Genomic DNA, 17,472 nt, shown 5'->3' with positions numbered 1-17,472 from the left:
TTGTAAAATTGGCAAAATGTTGAAATTGCTGAAGCTAGGTGATGGGTACATGAGGGTCATTTTATTATTCTCTTTTGCTTAACAAAAAGCTAAAATAATGAAAACTAAAAAGAAATATATTCTAAGTGGAAAAAACATGCCTCTAATAGTAATATTTCATTTTTATAGGAAAAATATAAAAATACATGAGTCTATATCATAGAAAAGATATGGAAACTATATATACCAAGCAACTTTGAGTGTTTGTGTTTTAAAACCATTCTACACTGAGCAACTATTATTTGAAATTAAAAGTTTTGATATTATATATACTTTATTTTTAATGAGTTGACCATTAATAAATACAGATGCCAATCCTTAAAGTCCTTTATTTTTCTCATGCTACAGAAATTTCCTGAATCTGTCACAACATATTTTATTTTTTAAAAATCTAGTATAGCTGGGTGTGGTGGTGCATGCCTGTAGTCCTAGCTGTCAGGAAGATGAAGCAGTAGGATCACTTGAGCCCAGGAGTTCTAGGCTATAATGTGCTATGCTGATCGGGTGTCTGCAATAAGTTTGACATCAACATGGTGACCTCCTGGGAGCAGGGGACCACCAGTTGCCTAAGGAGAGGTAAACCAGCCTAGGTCGGAAACAAGCAGGTCAAAACTCCTGTGCTGATCAGTAGTGGGATCACACCTGTGAATAGCCATTGCACTCTAGCCTGGGCAACACAGCAGGACCCGTCTCAAAAAAACAAAATCTAAAAAATCTAGTACAAGACCATTTTATATAAATACGTATTTTATATTCACATGATTCTTTAAAGAGAACAGGCACATTCATACTTGGCAAATAGGGGACTGATGTCAGTATTAGGTGAAAGTCATGCTGGTTCATATGATAATTTTAAAAAAACGATTGAAACAAGTTTTCTCACAGTAGAAACTTTAACAACATATGAAGACATTAAGAAAAAAACCAGCCGAATATCTTGCAGAAGTGTCTTTCTTTAATGCAAGTAGTGACTAATACAGTGGCCTCGAGAACTATTAACACTGTACTATTATGCTACCCAGGTGTGAGAGGCAAAATAATCCCCCCACCCACGTCCATGACATAATCCCCTAATCTATGAATATGTTATCTTACACAGCAAAGAGAGAATTAAAGTGGCAGATAGAATTAATCAGCTACTCAGTTGCTAACTGGCTGACCTTAAGAGAGGGAGATGATCCTAAATTACCTGGGTAGACCCAACATAATCACAAGAGTCCATAAAAATGGGAGAGGGAATGCAAGAGAGTCAGAGGGAAAAGTGAATCAGAAGGTCAGAGTTGTAAGAAGGGTTCAAGCCAGTTGCTGGCTTTAAGATGGAGCAAGGGCACGTGAGCCAAGGAATGTAGCTGGCCTCTAGAAGCTAAAGTTTGTGGTAATTTGTTACAGCAGCAATAGAAAATTAATACTGCAGAGAAACCCCAAGTACAGATAAAAACGTTGTGAAGACATTTGCCTCATTTATTTTAAAATAAAAATGACTGAATTCACCCATTTTACATGTAAAATTCAATAGTTTTTAATATATTCACAGACTGTGGTGCAACCACCACCACAGTCTAATTTTAGAACATTTTCATCACCCCAAAGAGAAACCTTATACCTAGTACAGTCACTCCCTACTTCGCTCCAACTAGCCCTAGGCTATCAATAACCTACTTTCTATCTCTATACACTTGCCTATTCTGGACATTTCATATAAATGGAATCATATAATATGTGGTCTTTTGTGTCTGGCTTCTTTCACTCAGCATGTTTTCAAGGTTCAGTCATGTTGTTGCACATGTCAATACTTTATTCCTTTTTCTTGCCAAGTAACATTACATCATATGGATATACCATTTTTCATTTATCTATTCAACAAGTTGATAGGTTATTTCCACTTTTAAGGTATTATGAATAATGCTGTTATGATTATTTGTGTATAAATTTTTGTGTGAACTTATGTTTTTATTTCTCTTGGAACAAGAGTGGAATTGCTGGGTCATATGGTAACTCTGATGTTTAACCTTTTCAGAGACTGCCAAATAGTCTTCCAAAGTGGCTGCACCATTTTACATTCCCACCAGTAATGTATGAGGGTTCCAATTCCTCCATATCCTTGCCAACACTTGTTATTACATATTTGTCTTCTTGATTATAACCATCGTAGTGGGTGTGAAGTGGTATCTCATTGTGATTTTGATTTGCATGACCCTAATAGCTAATAATATGAGCATCTTTTCATGTGCCTATTGGTCATTTGTACATGTTCTATGAAGAACTGTATATTCAGATCCTTAAAAGTTGTACAGGTTTTGAGTGGCTTGCTCCCATAACCTCTGTTTTTAGAGAATAAGAGATTTTTCTGGAATGCATACATGGAGATTTAACAGAAAAACTTGTATTACCTATGATTATATATCAGGCTGTGGGATTATGGGGGGAGGCCAATTATTTTCTTCTTTTTGCTCACTTACATTTTTTGAGCTGGCAACGAGCACATATATTACTTTTGTTTAAAAAAAAAAAAAGAAAAAGTTATCCTTTTAGGGTAAACTAGGGATAAAGGGATTATCCATATCCTTTATCCCTTTATCAGTTAAGATAGTTCAGAGTTAACTTGATTATACTGAGAACTGTGTTATTAAGACATACAGTACTAGTTTGACCTGATCAAAGCAGGACCTAATAGGACCTAATGTGCTACAAAGAGCTATAATGGTTAAACAGTATGGTTATCTCAGACCCTCAAACCTTTAAGGAAACTTATAGTCCAATCCCTTGTATTTCAAATTAGGGAATAAACTCAGAAAAATTGAATGACTTGAGAGTCACTTGTTTCATTGCCTGTGTAACCAAATATTAATAGAACCAAGATATTATATGGATAAAAATGCACAAGGGAAGTTTACATGGAAGATCCAAAGTAAATTCTTCAAAAACCCAAAAAGAATGAAATGCTACTCACCGATATGGAAGCCTCTCATAATAGGTCTTTTCCAAAGCAGCAAAATGATATCTTGGTTTCAAGCTTGCGACAAGAGTGGAGATCAAAGCAGAGCCACATTTTTTGGTATCCACTTCTCCCTAATAAACAGAAACTCAGTTATCCATACAGACCCAAGAGTGATCAAGAAACACAAAGAAATAACAACACACTTTGAAATGTCTTTGAAATTTATATGTGGACATAAATGTGGGCAGAAAGATTTGCACAGCGAATTTCACACTTATGGCAATTACAGGTTAATCAAACAAATAAGGGAATTGGCCTATTATGAATGCAGAAATAGGTACAATTGTTGGTAACCAGCGGTTAAAAAAGGTAAGGTAACTCCTCCACATCAACACCCAAAATATGGATTATTAAAACCTTTTTTGGAAAATAAGCACTATCTCTGGAGCCCACAAACTGTGGTTCTAGTTTGCTTTGTAATGCAACTATAGTTCTGACAATGCAGATAGTCACAGTCAATGCAGAAAATAAAAAATAAAGTCTAGCCTTCAGGGCCCCTAGAACCTATAGAATATTTGGTATGGAATATTCAAGGACCTCATCACATAAGCAAGTATTCCTTTATTTTGCTTCAGTCAAGGAAGTGGCAGTTTGTGGAAGGACACAACCAAAACCTTGTTACAAAGTTTTAAAGTAACATACAGTTTGTCAAAAGTCAGGCTTACTCTCAGAACATCCTTAGCTTCCATTAACAACCAATTATGTGATCTCTCATCCATAACATCATTTATAAACTCTATTCTGAAAAAGTATTAGCTCGAAATAAAAAAAAATTACCAAAGTTTATGTTCCACTAAGTAAAGCAGCAACTTCCTTTTGTCTTATGCTTGCCTCCTTCAGGTTCTGCTGAAGGGTAGGGAATTAGCCTTGAGGTTAGTTGCAGTATTTTAGGGACTGGTAAACTACACTTTTCTCCCCCATAAATATCTTGTAGGATTATTTATAAACTTTGATCATAATTCTTTTTCACCTCCCTGCAAAATGAAGGGGCCTCATTTTCTCCCCCTTTCTCACAGAGCATCACATGTGTCCTTCTCCCTTCCATCACCACTTCAGCAGCCCTTCTCTGAGCTTCCCTAGCTTTGCTATATGCTTGTGCTGCAACCAGCACTACACCGCTTGATTTCTAGGTGAAGAATAACCATGGGTTTGTGAAAGGGGAAGACAATGTTGACCCTTTCCTATCAGCAACCTCCCTGACAATCCCTGGTATCTTCTTGCCCTTTTTTGGTCAAAGACACACGGTGCTGAAGTGGGCAGGGCATGGTCTACAGTGCCCTCTTGTGGATCATCACTGATAATTCTGAATCCATTCTCATAGATTTGTCCCCAAATGCATTCTTACATTTCCCTTCACTAATGCTCAGCTCATGCTTTCTGCCCTCACACACAACCTTTTCAAGATCTTCCTTAGCCTTATTTCCACCAAGTAATATTTCACTCCCCATGATAACTGTCACTTCTGGTGCACATTTTCTTCAAGATTACTTATAAAAATACTAAAATCAAATGCAATGGTGAGCTCCAATGCATTCTAACATTAAAGCGTTCCCATTAGAGAAATACCTAGTTTTCAATACCTTGTTTCCCATCTTTAGCCTCTATCCCATAATGATTCAATTTTAAAAATAGTCTGATAGCCAATAAGTAATAATCTCGAATGGAAAAGGGAAAATACAACTGCAGAGTTGCCACTAGCTGTCAATCTTTTCACTGGAAATTAGTGAATCCTCAAAACATATCAAAAGGAGGCTTGAGAGAGGACACTAGAAGCAGAGAACATAATTTAAAAAACCATTCACTTATAACTAAGATTTCAACAATCTCATCTGTGAATCACACTTCTGTAAGATCAACTTTTGCTTTGGTCAGTTGATACAGCGTTTAGAGTCCTAAAAAAATTCATAAAAGATTTCTAGTGAAACATACCAAGAGCTAAAAGACTCAAGATAAAGAGCAAAACAAAAAAACAAAAAACCCAACTTAAGCCAGTGCAATTTGCTTTTAGATATTCCAGCTGAACAAGCACTACTCACAGAATTCCCAAAGTTCCCCACATACTTGGGCCATGGGGATGTGAGCAAAATATCAACACCCTTAAAGTGAGAGGTTGAACACAGCATTGTTCTCAGGGAAGACACATCCTGGAGACGAAAACTGTAACCTGGGACTGGCTCATTTAAGGATTCTGTCCCACTGAGGTATACAATCTGCAGCCCTGAGCTTCCAGTGAAGATACCTTTACGACCTGGGTTCAAAGAAAAATAAACAAGTTTTAGTCAAAACTACAGAACAAAATGTCATCAATATGGTGATGAGTCACCCATGCCATGACTCTCCTACAACCCTGCCATTCTGCATGCCTGGAGGACTGTAAACTCTCCTGTACTGCTTATTCCAGGTGCCTGACAAATATTACTGAAAAAAGTTGGGAAGCAAAAGATTAAGAAAAAGGCTTTCTATAGAAGACTCTACATAGACTAAAAGAAATCCAGACACCTGTACACAGGAAGAGGCAATAAGAAGAAAAAATAACTGCAGTTCTGAGGAAACTACAGTTTAGAAAAGATGTACTCTTCAGGTAGGCAGCAACTTCTAAGAGAAGGAAAACATTTGGAAAGAGCAACTGCTTGGGAAAAATTAGAGACTCTACTCTCTCCCGGAGTTATTCCTGGCTTGTGACCTTGATTCCATTCTCTCCTGTTGCCTTTAAGTTCTTGCCCCAACTATTTCACCTCCCTTTCATCTACTGAGTCTCCTCTTCTCAACTGGCTTTTTCTGTTCAGAAAAAAACATGGCCAGTCATTCCCATCCAAAATGAACACATATACTAAGAAACTTCCTCTTCTTTAGTTTCAAATTTCTAAAGAGTAGTCCATGCTCTCTAAATGCATTACCTCTTATTAGTTCCTTAAGCCACTGCAATCTAGTTTACTTCTCCCACCTCTCTTAAAGGTCACTGATCACCCTATAATTGCCAGTGGTATCCTCTCCTGAAACTATTCTCTCTTCATTTAGATTCTACGAACTCGACAATATTTTTACCTTTACAAACAGTCCTCTAAGCACTTGTGCCTCTCTTTGCCCAACCCCTAAATGAAGATATACCCATCCCAACGTATGATCATCTACCTGCTTCCCTTCTCATTATATTTCTTCCTTAACAATTTGATTCTCTTGTCAGCTTTATTTTTCATCATTATGGGACCGAACTCCCCAAAGCCTATAATCTTCAATATTGATGCTCTAGAAAGACTATCACTTCCAATTACATGTTGGGTGTTCTATAAGCACTTCAAGCTCACTAACACATGTTCTCTCTCAAGTTCATTGGCTGGTTCTACTGGATCCAAAAAATCTATTTCACAAAAATAACTCAAGTACTTTGGCTGCTCTTTCCACTCCTAGCACAAAATTCATATAGTAAAATGGCTGCCAAATATCTATAGTAGTACTCAATCTAAATCTAAAAACTATACCAAGAATTGCCATAAGTCAGGCCCATGTTTAAGATCTACAACAACAGAATTTCAAAGTGTATACCTCACAACTGTGGTTAAAAACAACAAACAAGTAAAAATCCTTTCCTTAATTTTTTGCTTACAGGAGCCCCGTATGATTGTAGCAAGATGAGATTGCTAACATGAGGGCCACAGCCAGGTATAAAGACTAAAGGCCAAGATGGACTATGGTGGGGAGGGAGAAGGAGGGTATTTACAGAAAGGGAATGTAGAAGCTTTCTAGGGAAATGAGACCAACAAACAGGAAATGTAAAATGCAATGTAGTCATTTTAGAAAAAAATGAGTTGAATGGTCCAAGAGTCAGCAGAATGACAGCAGGTGGGGGGAAAACAGAAGCAAAATTTGACAGTGCTTTTGAAAACAGTCAAACATTGAAAGAACCACTAAAAGCAGCACAGTGGGTTGTGGAGGGAACAACTTTAAACTGGAATTGAAGAGTGGACTTGGAACCAGAAAAAGGACAAAGAGAGTAAAAAACCCAAAGGATCAGCACTAAAAATTTGAGTTGCCAAAACCTTAGAGTGAAAGCTAGAGTGATAACTAGTTGGGAGCCTAACTAGTAAGTAAGCTGTATAAATCTATCAAGGTTATATGGGAAGGCCACATATATGGAATTTCCTTCATATGAACATAATGCATATCTTAAGTACTCCATACACTGTAGACAGAAGAGTTTATCCCTCTAATTGGCTAAAAAAGTATGTGTTGGGTTGTGGGAACACAAGGAGATTGGGAAGAGGTGAGGGAGACAATAAAGGAAAAACGCCATTGTCCTAAGGGCATAGACACAGACTTTGGGAAAGAACCATCCAACTCTCATTCTCCCAGGTAGTAATGGCAGCAAATCCCAGCCCAAAGTTTCTTGGTAGAGTAATTCCCGAGAAGACTATATTATCTTCATTACAAACACAAAAAATATCAACTTACCCAGATAAGTAATGTTTTCAGCTAACTCACATCCATCAGCATCTTGGAAATATTTAACTGTTTCCTGGTTATTGGCACCAAGCACGTATGTCTGAATAGGAGCTAGTGAGGGAAACAGACATGACACCATACAGTTACCAGATGTGCCTTAGAACTTGAGAAGTGCTTCCCCACAGAAAAAATGCTCATAGCAAAAGTAAAGAGTCCATGCACTCACATTCCCCCCAGAGCAATCCTAAACGTGGAACCTGCTCACCACGAAGGACATACTGCATCCAACCTTGTGGCTCAACTAGCAAGTGGTGTCACTAGGCCGATGAAGTATAATTTTAAAGGGGATGGTCCACGTAAAATGAGGAAAACACAGACCTTAAAAAGCTTAATAAAATACCCTAAAACTGGAAAAATGAAAGGATATGTGGTTGTATTTATTCAGTTCCTGCTAACCTAGAAGAGCATTATTTTTCTGGAACTAAACTAAGCCAAATTCAGAATGCGAACACGTAGATTATGTACAGACATTCTTTCCAGCTTAATGCAGAGCTCAAAAGGGAAATTCTTAAAGAACCAATATGTGAAAAACAACTCAGCAAGAACTGCAGCCCTTGAAATTTTATCAGGAATCATGTTAAATAAAAATAATTTCTATACCTTTCTTGATGCCAGTCTTATACTCCTCCCATTCAGCATCTGAAGTGGAGCCAAAGAAATTTCCAACACATAACAGCAGCTAAAATGAGTTTTTAAAACAGATATATGAGATTTTTTAACATCAAACAGCACACACTTGATAGCAACATTCAACTAATTATCCTACTTAACAGTCTCAAACCGAATTTTTCCTCTTTTTTTCCCTCTGCAATTATAGGAACAGATTTTTATTCTTAATCAATTTGCGGATTTCAATACACAAATTCTTTAGCAGCAATTACAATAGTTACTGATTCTATGAATTATTAAATTTTGGGTCACTAGCTGTCAAATTCAAGTTGGAGATGGGCAAGAGGGAGTCAGGGAACTGAACTTTCAAAAGAAGTCAGAGTTTGAATGTTCCTCAAGTATTCCTAGATCCACCCTGCCACCCCATGGCTCTCTCCACCATCCTCTTTCCTTGGAGTATACACTGGTAGAGAAACAGACCTTTAAAGAATCCCTTTGTGGGGCCAGGCACGGTGGCTCACATCTATAACCCTAGCACTCCGGGAGGTGGGAGGATCGTTTGAGCTCAGGAGTTCAAGACCAGCCTGAGCAACAGCGAGACTCTGTCTCTACTACAAACAGAAAGAAATTAGCTGGACAACTAAAAATACATAGAAAAAATTAGCTGGGCATGGTGGCACGTGCCTGTAGTCCCAACTGCTCAGGAGGCTGAGGCAGAAGGATTACTTGAGCCCAGGAGTTTGAGGTTGCTGTGAGCTAGGCTGACGCCATGGCACTCTAGCCCAGGCAAGAGAGTCAGACTGTCTCAAAAAAAAAAGAATCCCTCTGGGAGGCCAGGCACGGTGGCTCATGCCTGTAATCCCAGCACTCTGGGAGGCCGAGGTGGGAGGATCTCTTGAGCTAAGGAGTTCAAGACCAGCCTGAGCAAGAGAGAGATTCCATCTCTACTAAAGAGAAAAAAAAAGAATCCCTCTGTGAAATACAAATCTTAAAGTATTAAATACCCTGAGAGATAGAGGGCATATTTTATTTTTACTCAATCTTTAACCCAATGAACAAATTATCCTTATACCTAGAATACTCTTCCGTACTCTAAGAGTTGACAGTGTATTTGGCACCTGTACCTAACATTTATATAGGGCTCTTCAGTTTGTGAAGCATTTGCACATGTTATCTGACTTAATCCATATCAAAATAGATCTGTGCTTCCCAAACTCATGGGCCAGAATCACCCAGTGAAGTTTTGCTAGCCTGTTTTCAGTTTTTTATTCAGTAATAAAGTAAAAGATTCAAATTCAAAAAGTATAAAAAGGTCTATAGTAAATAGGTCTCTCTTCCTCTCCCTTCCCCCAAGACTCCATACCTGAGCTCTTACGCTCACAAAAGGAACTCAATCTAACAAAAATTGGAGAGTATGTGTTCAATCAAGAAATTAATAAAGAAGCTCAAACTTTATTTTAGCATGTTTGACTATAATGATAAAATTAAGTTCAGAAAAAGAAACATCTTACATCAAAGTTTCCACTTTTCTTCTGAATTGCTTGAACTCTATTGAATAAAACATCAAATTTTCCTTCAACATCTCCACAAGCTAAGCTGCAAACAAGAGATAAACGTTATGGCAATTGAGGAAACACAAATGGGCCTGCCAGCTTTGGGATATACTAGCCTTTCGGATTAAGCAGATTCATGATCCAGCCTCTCTGTAGTTACCTTGCAAGGTTCAGTGCCTGTAAGCCACTGGGCAGCTCCACCTGAAGGTCTCACCAACACCTCCAACTTGCCATATCTAAAATTTAACTTATCATTTCCTCCACAATTGAGCTAGCTTCTCCTCATTCCTAAGTTTTGTGGATGTGTCTATCACCAACTTGGTCACCAAGAGTCAAAAATCTCCCATCCAGTCACAAAGTTCTGTCAATCTCTTCTTCCAAACATCTTTCAAATTCATTCTGTCCTTTACTTTCCACTGCGACTATCTTAGTACAGAGTGTCAGTCATTCATTCAATAAACATGTACTGGACACATATAAAATGCTAAGTACAATATGCCAAGTATATTATGTTAAGAACATGTTAGACATACAACGAGGAGGAAGACTCAGTTCAAGCCTCAAAGAGTTTACAATCAGGGAAGATACTCTAATCATTATAAATTTACAAGAAAAGGACTATAATAGGAGGTAGGCGTAAAGTGTTATGGGGCAGGAGGGAGAATATGGCAAGAGCTGAGGTTGGTAAGGTGGACTGGCTAAGTCGTGAAATGACTTGGTGACTTGACTTGTTCTATGGTCTCATTTCTGAGTTTTTCTAATTCTGGCTTACATGGTTTTTCCGCTGCTCGTACAATTTATTTTCTTTTTCCTTTCTTTCTTCTATTTTCCTTCCTTTTCTTCCTTCCTTCCTTTCTTTCTCTCTCTCCTCCTCTCTTTTTTCCTTTCAACAGGGTCTCTTTTGCCCAGGCTGGAGTGCAGTGACTCACTCATAGCATCATAGCTCACTGCAGCCTCAAACTCCTGGGCTCAAATGATCCTCCTGCCTCAGCCTCCCGAGTAGCTGGGACTATGGGCACAAGCCACCATACCTGGCTAATTTTTTTTATTTTTTGTAGAGACAGGGTCTTACTATGTTGCTCAGGCTGGTCTTGAACTCCCAGGCTCAAGCAATCCTCCTGCTTCAGGTTCTCAAAGTGCTGGGATTACAGGCATGAGCCACCACACCTGGCCTCATATCATTTTTCTTAATGTCTTTTAACTCATCTTGAAATACTACAGTTTTATTGTTTTGTCAGTATGTCTTTCTGGTGTGCTTTTATTATCCACATCGCTGAACATCTTCAAGCAGGGCAGACATAATCTTGTCTGCTTTAAAAAGATCATTTTAATAACAGTGAAAGATGGTCTGGAGGAATAGGTAACGATAAACAAAAATATCAACAAGGACAATGACTAAGGAAGATGGGAAGGAGAGAAACAGATGAGAAACTTAGAATCTGAACACAAACTGGAGTGGGGAATTAGGATGGGAAATGAGGGAGAAGTAGGAATGGAGGATAACTGCAAGGCTGAGCAACAGAGTATTGTGACGTGGCAGAAGAATCAGAGAGAAATACAAGGAATCTGGTATTAGATACAAAGTAGTGAATACACTTACTTTCCCTTAATGCCCTCTCTTCTTCCTATCAATCTTACATAAAGCCATCAGTTTAATGTTTTTCCCTCAAAACACTAAGAGGTTCCCCAGCGCCTACAGAACCACAACTTCCCATAGGCCCCGACCTGTATTTCCATTGCTTTCTCCAAGTTTCCCTAACTAAAACCTTCCCTATTGTCAGTTTTTGTTTTTTTTTTTTTTTGAGACAGAGTCTCGCTGTGTTGCCCGGGCTAGAGTGAGTGCCGTGGCATCAGCCTAGCTCACAGCAACCTCGGACTCCTGGGCTAAGTGATCCTACTGCCTCAGCCTCCCCTGTAGCTGGGACTACAGGCATGCGCCACCATGCCTGGGTAATTTTTTCTATATATATATTTTAGTTGGCCAGATAATTTCTTTCTATTATTTTAGTAGAGACGGGGTCTCGCTCTTGCTCAAGCTGGTCTCAAACTCCTGACCTTGAGCGATCCACCCGCCTCAGCCTCCCAGAGTGCTAGGATTACAGACGTGAGCCACCGTGCCCGGCCTCCCTATTGTCAGTTTGATCAACTTTCTGCTTCTGCCATTCCCTGGGGTGGTTAGTTACCTTTCCTAATAGTCCTATCCTACCCATCCTGAGTCTAAGTTTTTCCCATCTTTCAAGGCCTAGCACATCTCTGAAGCTTTTCTGACCAGCTCAGAAAGTCACTCCTTTCTCAAAGCCTTAGAAACCCCTAATAGAGCATTTCAGATCAAGCTCTATCATAAACTTAATAGCATTTTAATTTATCTTTTGAGCATCACCTCTGCTAGGAAGGCTTCCGGTCCCTATCAGTTACCAATTTTTAGTGCTCCCACAGGATTCTGCACTTCTTCTATCACAGCAGTTGTTACATAGAATTATAATTGTTTCTGGGATAACTACTGTCCAGTTTATATACTATATGGTACCTGATCTCCTCATCTGGCCCCTTTTCCAGTGTTCCCTATCTCACTTTAGAAAGATAGGAATCTATGATCCACTGGGTGCTGTGGCTCATGCCTGTAATCCTAGCAAGGCAGCCAAGGCAGGAGGATCGCTTGAGGCCAGGAGTTTGAGATCAGCCCGGGCAACACAGTGAAACCTTGTTTCTTTAAAAAAAAAAAAAAAAAAAAGACTGGTGTGGTGGTGCACATCTGTAGTCCTTCCTAGCTACTTGGGAAGCTGAGAAGGAAAGACCACTTGAGCCCAGGAGTTCAACGCTTCAGTGAGCTATGATTGTATCACTACACTCCACACTCCAGCCAGGGTGACAGAATTGGAAGGAAGGAAAGGAAGGAAAAAGGAAAGGAAAGGAAAGGGAAAGGGAAAGGGAAAGGGAAAGGGAAAGGGAAAGGGAAAGGAAAAGGAAAGGAAAGGAAAGGAAAGGAAAGGAAAGGAAAGGAAAGGAAAGGAAGGAAGAAAGAAGGAAAGAAAGGAAAAGAAAAGAAAGAAAGGAAGGAAGAAAGAAGGAAAGAAAGGAAAAGAAAAGAAAGAAAGGAAGGAAGGAAGGAAGGGAGGGAGGGAGGAGGAAAGAAGGGAGAAGGGATGGGGAGAGGAGGGGAGAGGGGGGGAGGTAAGGGGAGGAGGGGGGGGAAGGGAGGAAGGGAGGGAGGGAGGAAGGAAGAAAAAGAAATCTATGATTCAACAGTGTTAACTCCTCACTCACAACCAAACCATCACCAAGCCATCACCAAGTTGATTTCACTTCCTTAATAAACCTTGAATCCCTGAACTTTTCCTCTCCCATCACTCTACCTAATCCAGGCTGTCCTATACTTTAGCTCTAATTTGTTCTCAACATTGCAGCCAGAATCACTTTCCAAAATGAAAATTTGATTATGCAAGGCATTCTTAAACAATTCTATGACTTTTTTAGGTTAAAGAAAAAAATACAGTCATGCACCACATAAAGACATTTCAGTCAACAAGGGACCAGATATAAAATGGTGGTCCCATAAGATCATAATAGAGCTAAAAATTCCTATGGCCTAGTGAGTCAGTCATTGTAACATTGTAACAATCATAGCACAATACATTACTCATGTTTGTGGTGATGCTGATGTAAACAAACTTACCACGCTACCAGTCATATAAAAGTATATAGCACATACAACTATGTGCAGTACCTAATATTTGATAATAATAAATGACCATGTTACTAGTTCATTTATTATACTACACTTTTTATCATTATTTGAGCATATACTCCTATTTATTTAAAAAAAAAAGTTAACTAACTGTAAAACAGCCTCAGGAAGGGCCTTCAGAAGTTATACCAGAAGAAAGCATTGTTCTCATAGGAGATGACAGCTCCATGCACGTTATTGCCCTTGAAAACCTTCCCATGGGAGAAGATCATTGATATTGATGATCCTGATCCTGTGTAGGCCAAGGCTCATGAGTGTATTTCTGTCTTAGTTTGTAACAAAAAAGTTTAAAAGGTTAAAAAAAATTAATAGAAAAAAAGCTTACAGAATAAGGATATGAAGAAAGAAAATATTTTTGTACAGCTGTACAAAGTGTTTGTGTTATAATCTAAATGTTATTGCAAAAGAGTTAAAAGTTAAAAAAATTTAAAAGTATATAAAGTGAAAAAGTTACAGTAAGCTAAGGTTAATTTATTACTGAAGAAGAAGGATGAATTAAGGCCTTCTGCAACAATTTGGATGGAACTGGAGACCATTATCCTAAGTGAAGTATCTAAAGAATGGAAAAACAAACAACACATGTACTCGCTATTAAATTGGAACTAACCTATGAGCACACATGTTCACAGAGGGAAGTAAAACTCAGGGGGAGGGAGAAGGAGGGTATGGGTGAAAACCTACCTAACTGGTACAATGAACACTATCTGGGTGTTTTTGTACACTTATAACCCTGACTCAAACATAACAAAAGTGATCCATGTAACCAAAAGCATTTGTACTCCCATAATATTTTGAAATAATATAAAAAGAAAAAAAATTACTGAAGAAAATTTTTTTTTATAAATTTAGTGTAGCCCAAGTGTACAGTGTTTATAAAGCCTACAGCAGTGTACAGTAACATCTTAGCCATTCACATTCACTCATCATTCACTGACTCACGAAGAACAACTTTCAATCCTGCAAGCTCCATTCATAGTAAGTGTTTTATGAAGGTACACTATTTTTATCTTTCATACTGCATTTTTTCTGTACCTTTTCCATGTTTAGGTATATTTAGATACACAAATACTTACCATTGTGTTATAACTGCCTAAAGTACTCCGTACAGTAACATACTGCATAGGTTTGTAGTCTAGGAGTAACAGATATACCACAGAGCCTAGGTGTTTAGTAGGCTACACCATCTAGCTTTGTGAGTACATTCTATGATGTTCACACAATGACGAAATCCCCTAACAACACATTTCTCAGAATGTATCCCCGTCATTAAACAACACATTACCGTATTACCTGGTACAACAAACACTATCTGTATTACCTGTATCAGGGCTCAATCTTCACTTTCTCAGGAAGCTTTCCTGATTCCTACCATTAAGCCAAGTATTCCTATTTTATACCCTCCCGGACCTGCAAACCTTTTCTTCCCAACATTCATCACTATTGTAATTTTACATTTATCTAGACTTTTTGATTAATTCACGTTCCTCTAGACTATAAGCTCCATTAAGGCAAGAACTCCATCTGTTGCAAAGCCTAGCACAATGCCTGGCACACTTCAGTACTTTAATAAATACTTGTTGAATGAATAAAGTCCTCTCTTCATCATCCCACCGACCTCTCTCCTCCCCCAAAAATGTGCTCCAGGGAAGGGGCCCTATGGATAAATCCTGTCCACCACTGCCCAGGGCCCACCAATGGGCCCGATGTCTAGAAGCACTTGGTTAATAAATAGAAGGGGTGAGGAGAGAAATGAAAGGGAGATGATGTGTCAGAGACCAGGCCGGCCTAAGATGGAGGAGGCCTAATTCCGGGAGCTTCCGCCCCTCCCAGCGAGTCTTGCAAGTGGAGACCTCCTCCGAGGCGAAAACGGTTCGGAAAAGCGGCCGGCTCCAGCCAGACACAGACGTGACCCAACCTCCCCAGGAGCCTCCCGCCTTTTCATGTCTTGGGAGAGATCCCGCCCGTCTCTACGCCTTTACACGGACGCGAGCGCGCCCCCTCCCCCCGCCAACACACACACACAGGCTTCCGATTCAGAATCACTCACACGCGCAGTGGCTTCTGTGCCATTCGTCCGAGCAGTCGGGGTTGGGACCACCACCTAAAATTGGGAATCGGGTCGCGCGCTTCCGGGAAAAAGGAGACCGCGCTACAATAATACGTCAGCGCACTCCAGCCAATGAAGATTCACTTATCTACGGAGAGCGCCGAGGGACAGAAACCTTTCTCTCTGGTGGTTGCGCCTCAAGGAAGAATGAAGAAGGGAGGAGAGGGGCGAAGGGAGGAAGGGGAAATGACCAAAAGGATTCCAAGTATAATTTTTGAAATTGCAGAGCAATAGCAGTTAGTGAGCCACTAGAAAGTACCCCACACAATGTCAGGCCCTAACCTAACCTAACCTAACCATACCGAGCTAATGGACAAGGTACACTCCCTCCATCCACGTTTTTTGTCAGTTTTTAAACTATCAAAAAGTTAAAAGAATAATGGTCATCACCTCTATTCAACAAGTGTCAGCATGTTGCCAAATTTGCTTGTGCTCTCTCTCTTTCTCTCAAGGTGCCCAAGCACTTTCATTCTCACTGAATCACTTGAAAGTGCAGACATCAGTAATACCTCAGCATGCATCTTCTATTACGAATGCCCGCCTACATAACTATAATACTGTTGACACACATAAGAAAATTAACATTAATTCAATAATATCACCTAATATACATTCATAATTAAAGTTCTCCATTTGTCTCCCCAAATTGATTTCATACCTGGGATTTGTTTTCATTCAAAATCTAATCAAGTTTCACATTTGCTCTTCATTCCATCTCTAGTCTCTTTCAACCTACGAAAGCCCCCCTACCTTTTTGGTTTTGTTTTTCATAACATTGACCTTTTGGAAGTGTTCAGGCCAAAAAGTAGGAGACAACAGTGTATGAGGAAATGGAAACAAAGGAGAGAGTTTCTGACAACTGGGGAGAAGGGAAGACTCATCAAGGGCATTCGAGTAACTCAAAATTAACTAAAACATAAAATAAGTTAAAGGAAGAACTACAAAGTTCTGGTTTTCCCCACAAGTTCTGCAATGCCTTTTTTGGGAACTATCAAGTTCCTTGCCTCATAAATATTGATGCCCCTGCTTTCTGGCACACTAAGCATACATTTTTTTCTACTATTTGGGTAATACAGCATTGCCCAGGAGTGGCACTCAAGACTTAAGCCTTGAAAAAGAGTAAAAGTTTGCCAAAGACGGGCGGGTAATAATTCCAAGAAGAGGAAACAATAGTAAGATAGGAAAACTCATCTATGGTGAAAAGCCTGAAGACTCCACCAAAAACTGTCAGAACTGATAAACAATTCAGTAAAGTTGCAGGACACAAAACCAACAAACAAAAATCGGTAGCATTTAAATACACCAATACTGAAGAATCTGAAAAAGAAATCAAGAAAGCAATTCCATTTACAATAGCTACAAAGAATATAAAATACCTAGGAATCAATTCAACCAAAGAATAAACTATCTATACAAGGAAAACTATGAAATGCTAATGAAAGCAATAGAAGAGGACACAAAAAATGGAAAGATAGTCCATTCTCTTGGAATAGAAAAATATTGTTAACACGACAGACAATGCTATCAAAAGCAATTTACAGATTCAATGCAATCTCTACCATAATACCAATGACAGACTTCTCAGAAATAGTAAAAACAATCCTAAAATGTATATAGAACCACAAAAGACCCTGAATAACCAAAGCAACTCTGAGCAAAAAGAACAAAGCTGAAGGGGTCACACTACCTGACTTCAGAAAATACTACAAAGCTATAGTAACCAAATCAGCATGGTACTGGCATAAAAACAGACACATACAATCTGTTATGGAATTAGAGTTAAAAAAAACCAGACACATAGACCAATGGAACTGAATAGAGCACTCAGATATAAAACCATGCATTTACAGCCAATGCATTTTGACAAAAGTGCTGAAAACATACAATGGGGAAAGGATGTTCTTTTCAATAAATGGTGCTG

At 39.0% G+C, this 17,472-nt stretch overlaps 1 protein-coding gene across 1 annotated transcript in view; it reads right to left on the bottom strand.

Annotated features, from left to right (window-relative positions):
• Positions 1 to 15,599, bottom strand: part of CWF19L1 (CWF19 like cell cycle control factor 1) — a 29,346-nt gene extending 13,747 nt beyond the window's left edge. The window contains exons 1-6 of the mRNA XM_045568639.1: positions 15,492 to 15,599; positions 9,658 to 9,742; positions 8,138 to 8,216; positions 7,487 to 7,588; positions 5,074 to 5,285; positions 2,990 to 3,108 (exon numbers count right to left, since the gene is read on the bottom strand). Of these exons, the coding sequence (XP_045424595.1) occupies positions 2,990 to 3,108; positions 5,074 to 5,285; positions 7,487 to 7,588; positions 8,138 to 8,216; positions 9,658 to 9,742; positions 15,492 to 15,514 (620 nt within the window). The 5' untranslated portion in view covers positions 15,515 to 15,599. The remainder of the gene's footprint in view (positions 1 to 2,989; positions 3,109 to 5,073; positions 5,286 to 7,486; positions 7,589 to 8,137; positions 8,217 to 9,657; positions 9,743 to 15,491) is intronic.
• Positions 15,600 to 17,472: the final 1,873 nt, after the last annotated feature.

The sequence above is a fragment of the Lemur catta genome, chromosome 14, assembly GCF_020740605.2.
Source record: "Lemur catta isolate mLemCat1 chromosome 14, mLemCat1.pri, whole genome shotgun sequence".
Classification (NCBI taxonomy): Eukaryota; Metazoa; Chordata; class Mammalia; order Primates; family Lemuridae; genus Lemur; species Lemur catta.
The sequence above is the reverse complement of the archived record's forward strand: the minus strand, read 5'-3'. Positions and strand labels throughout refer to the sequence as shown.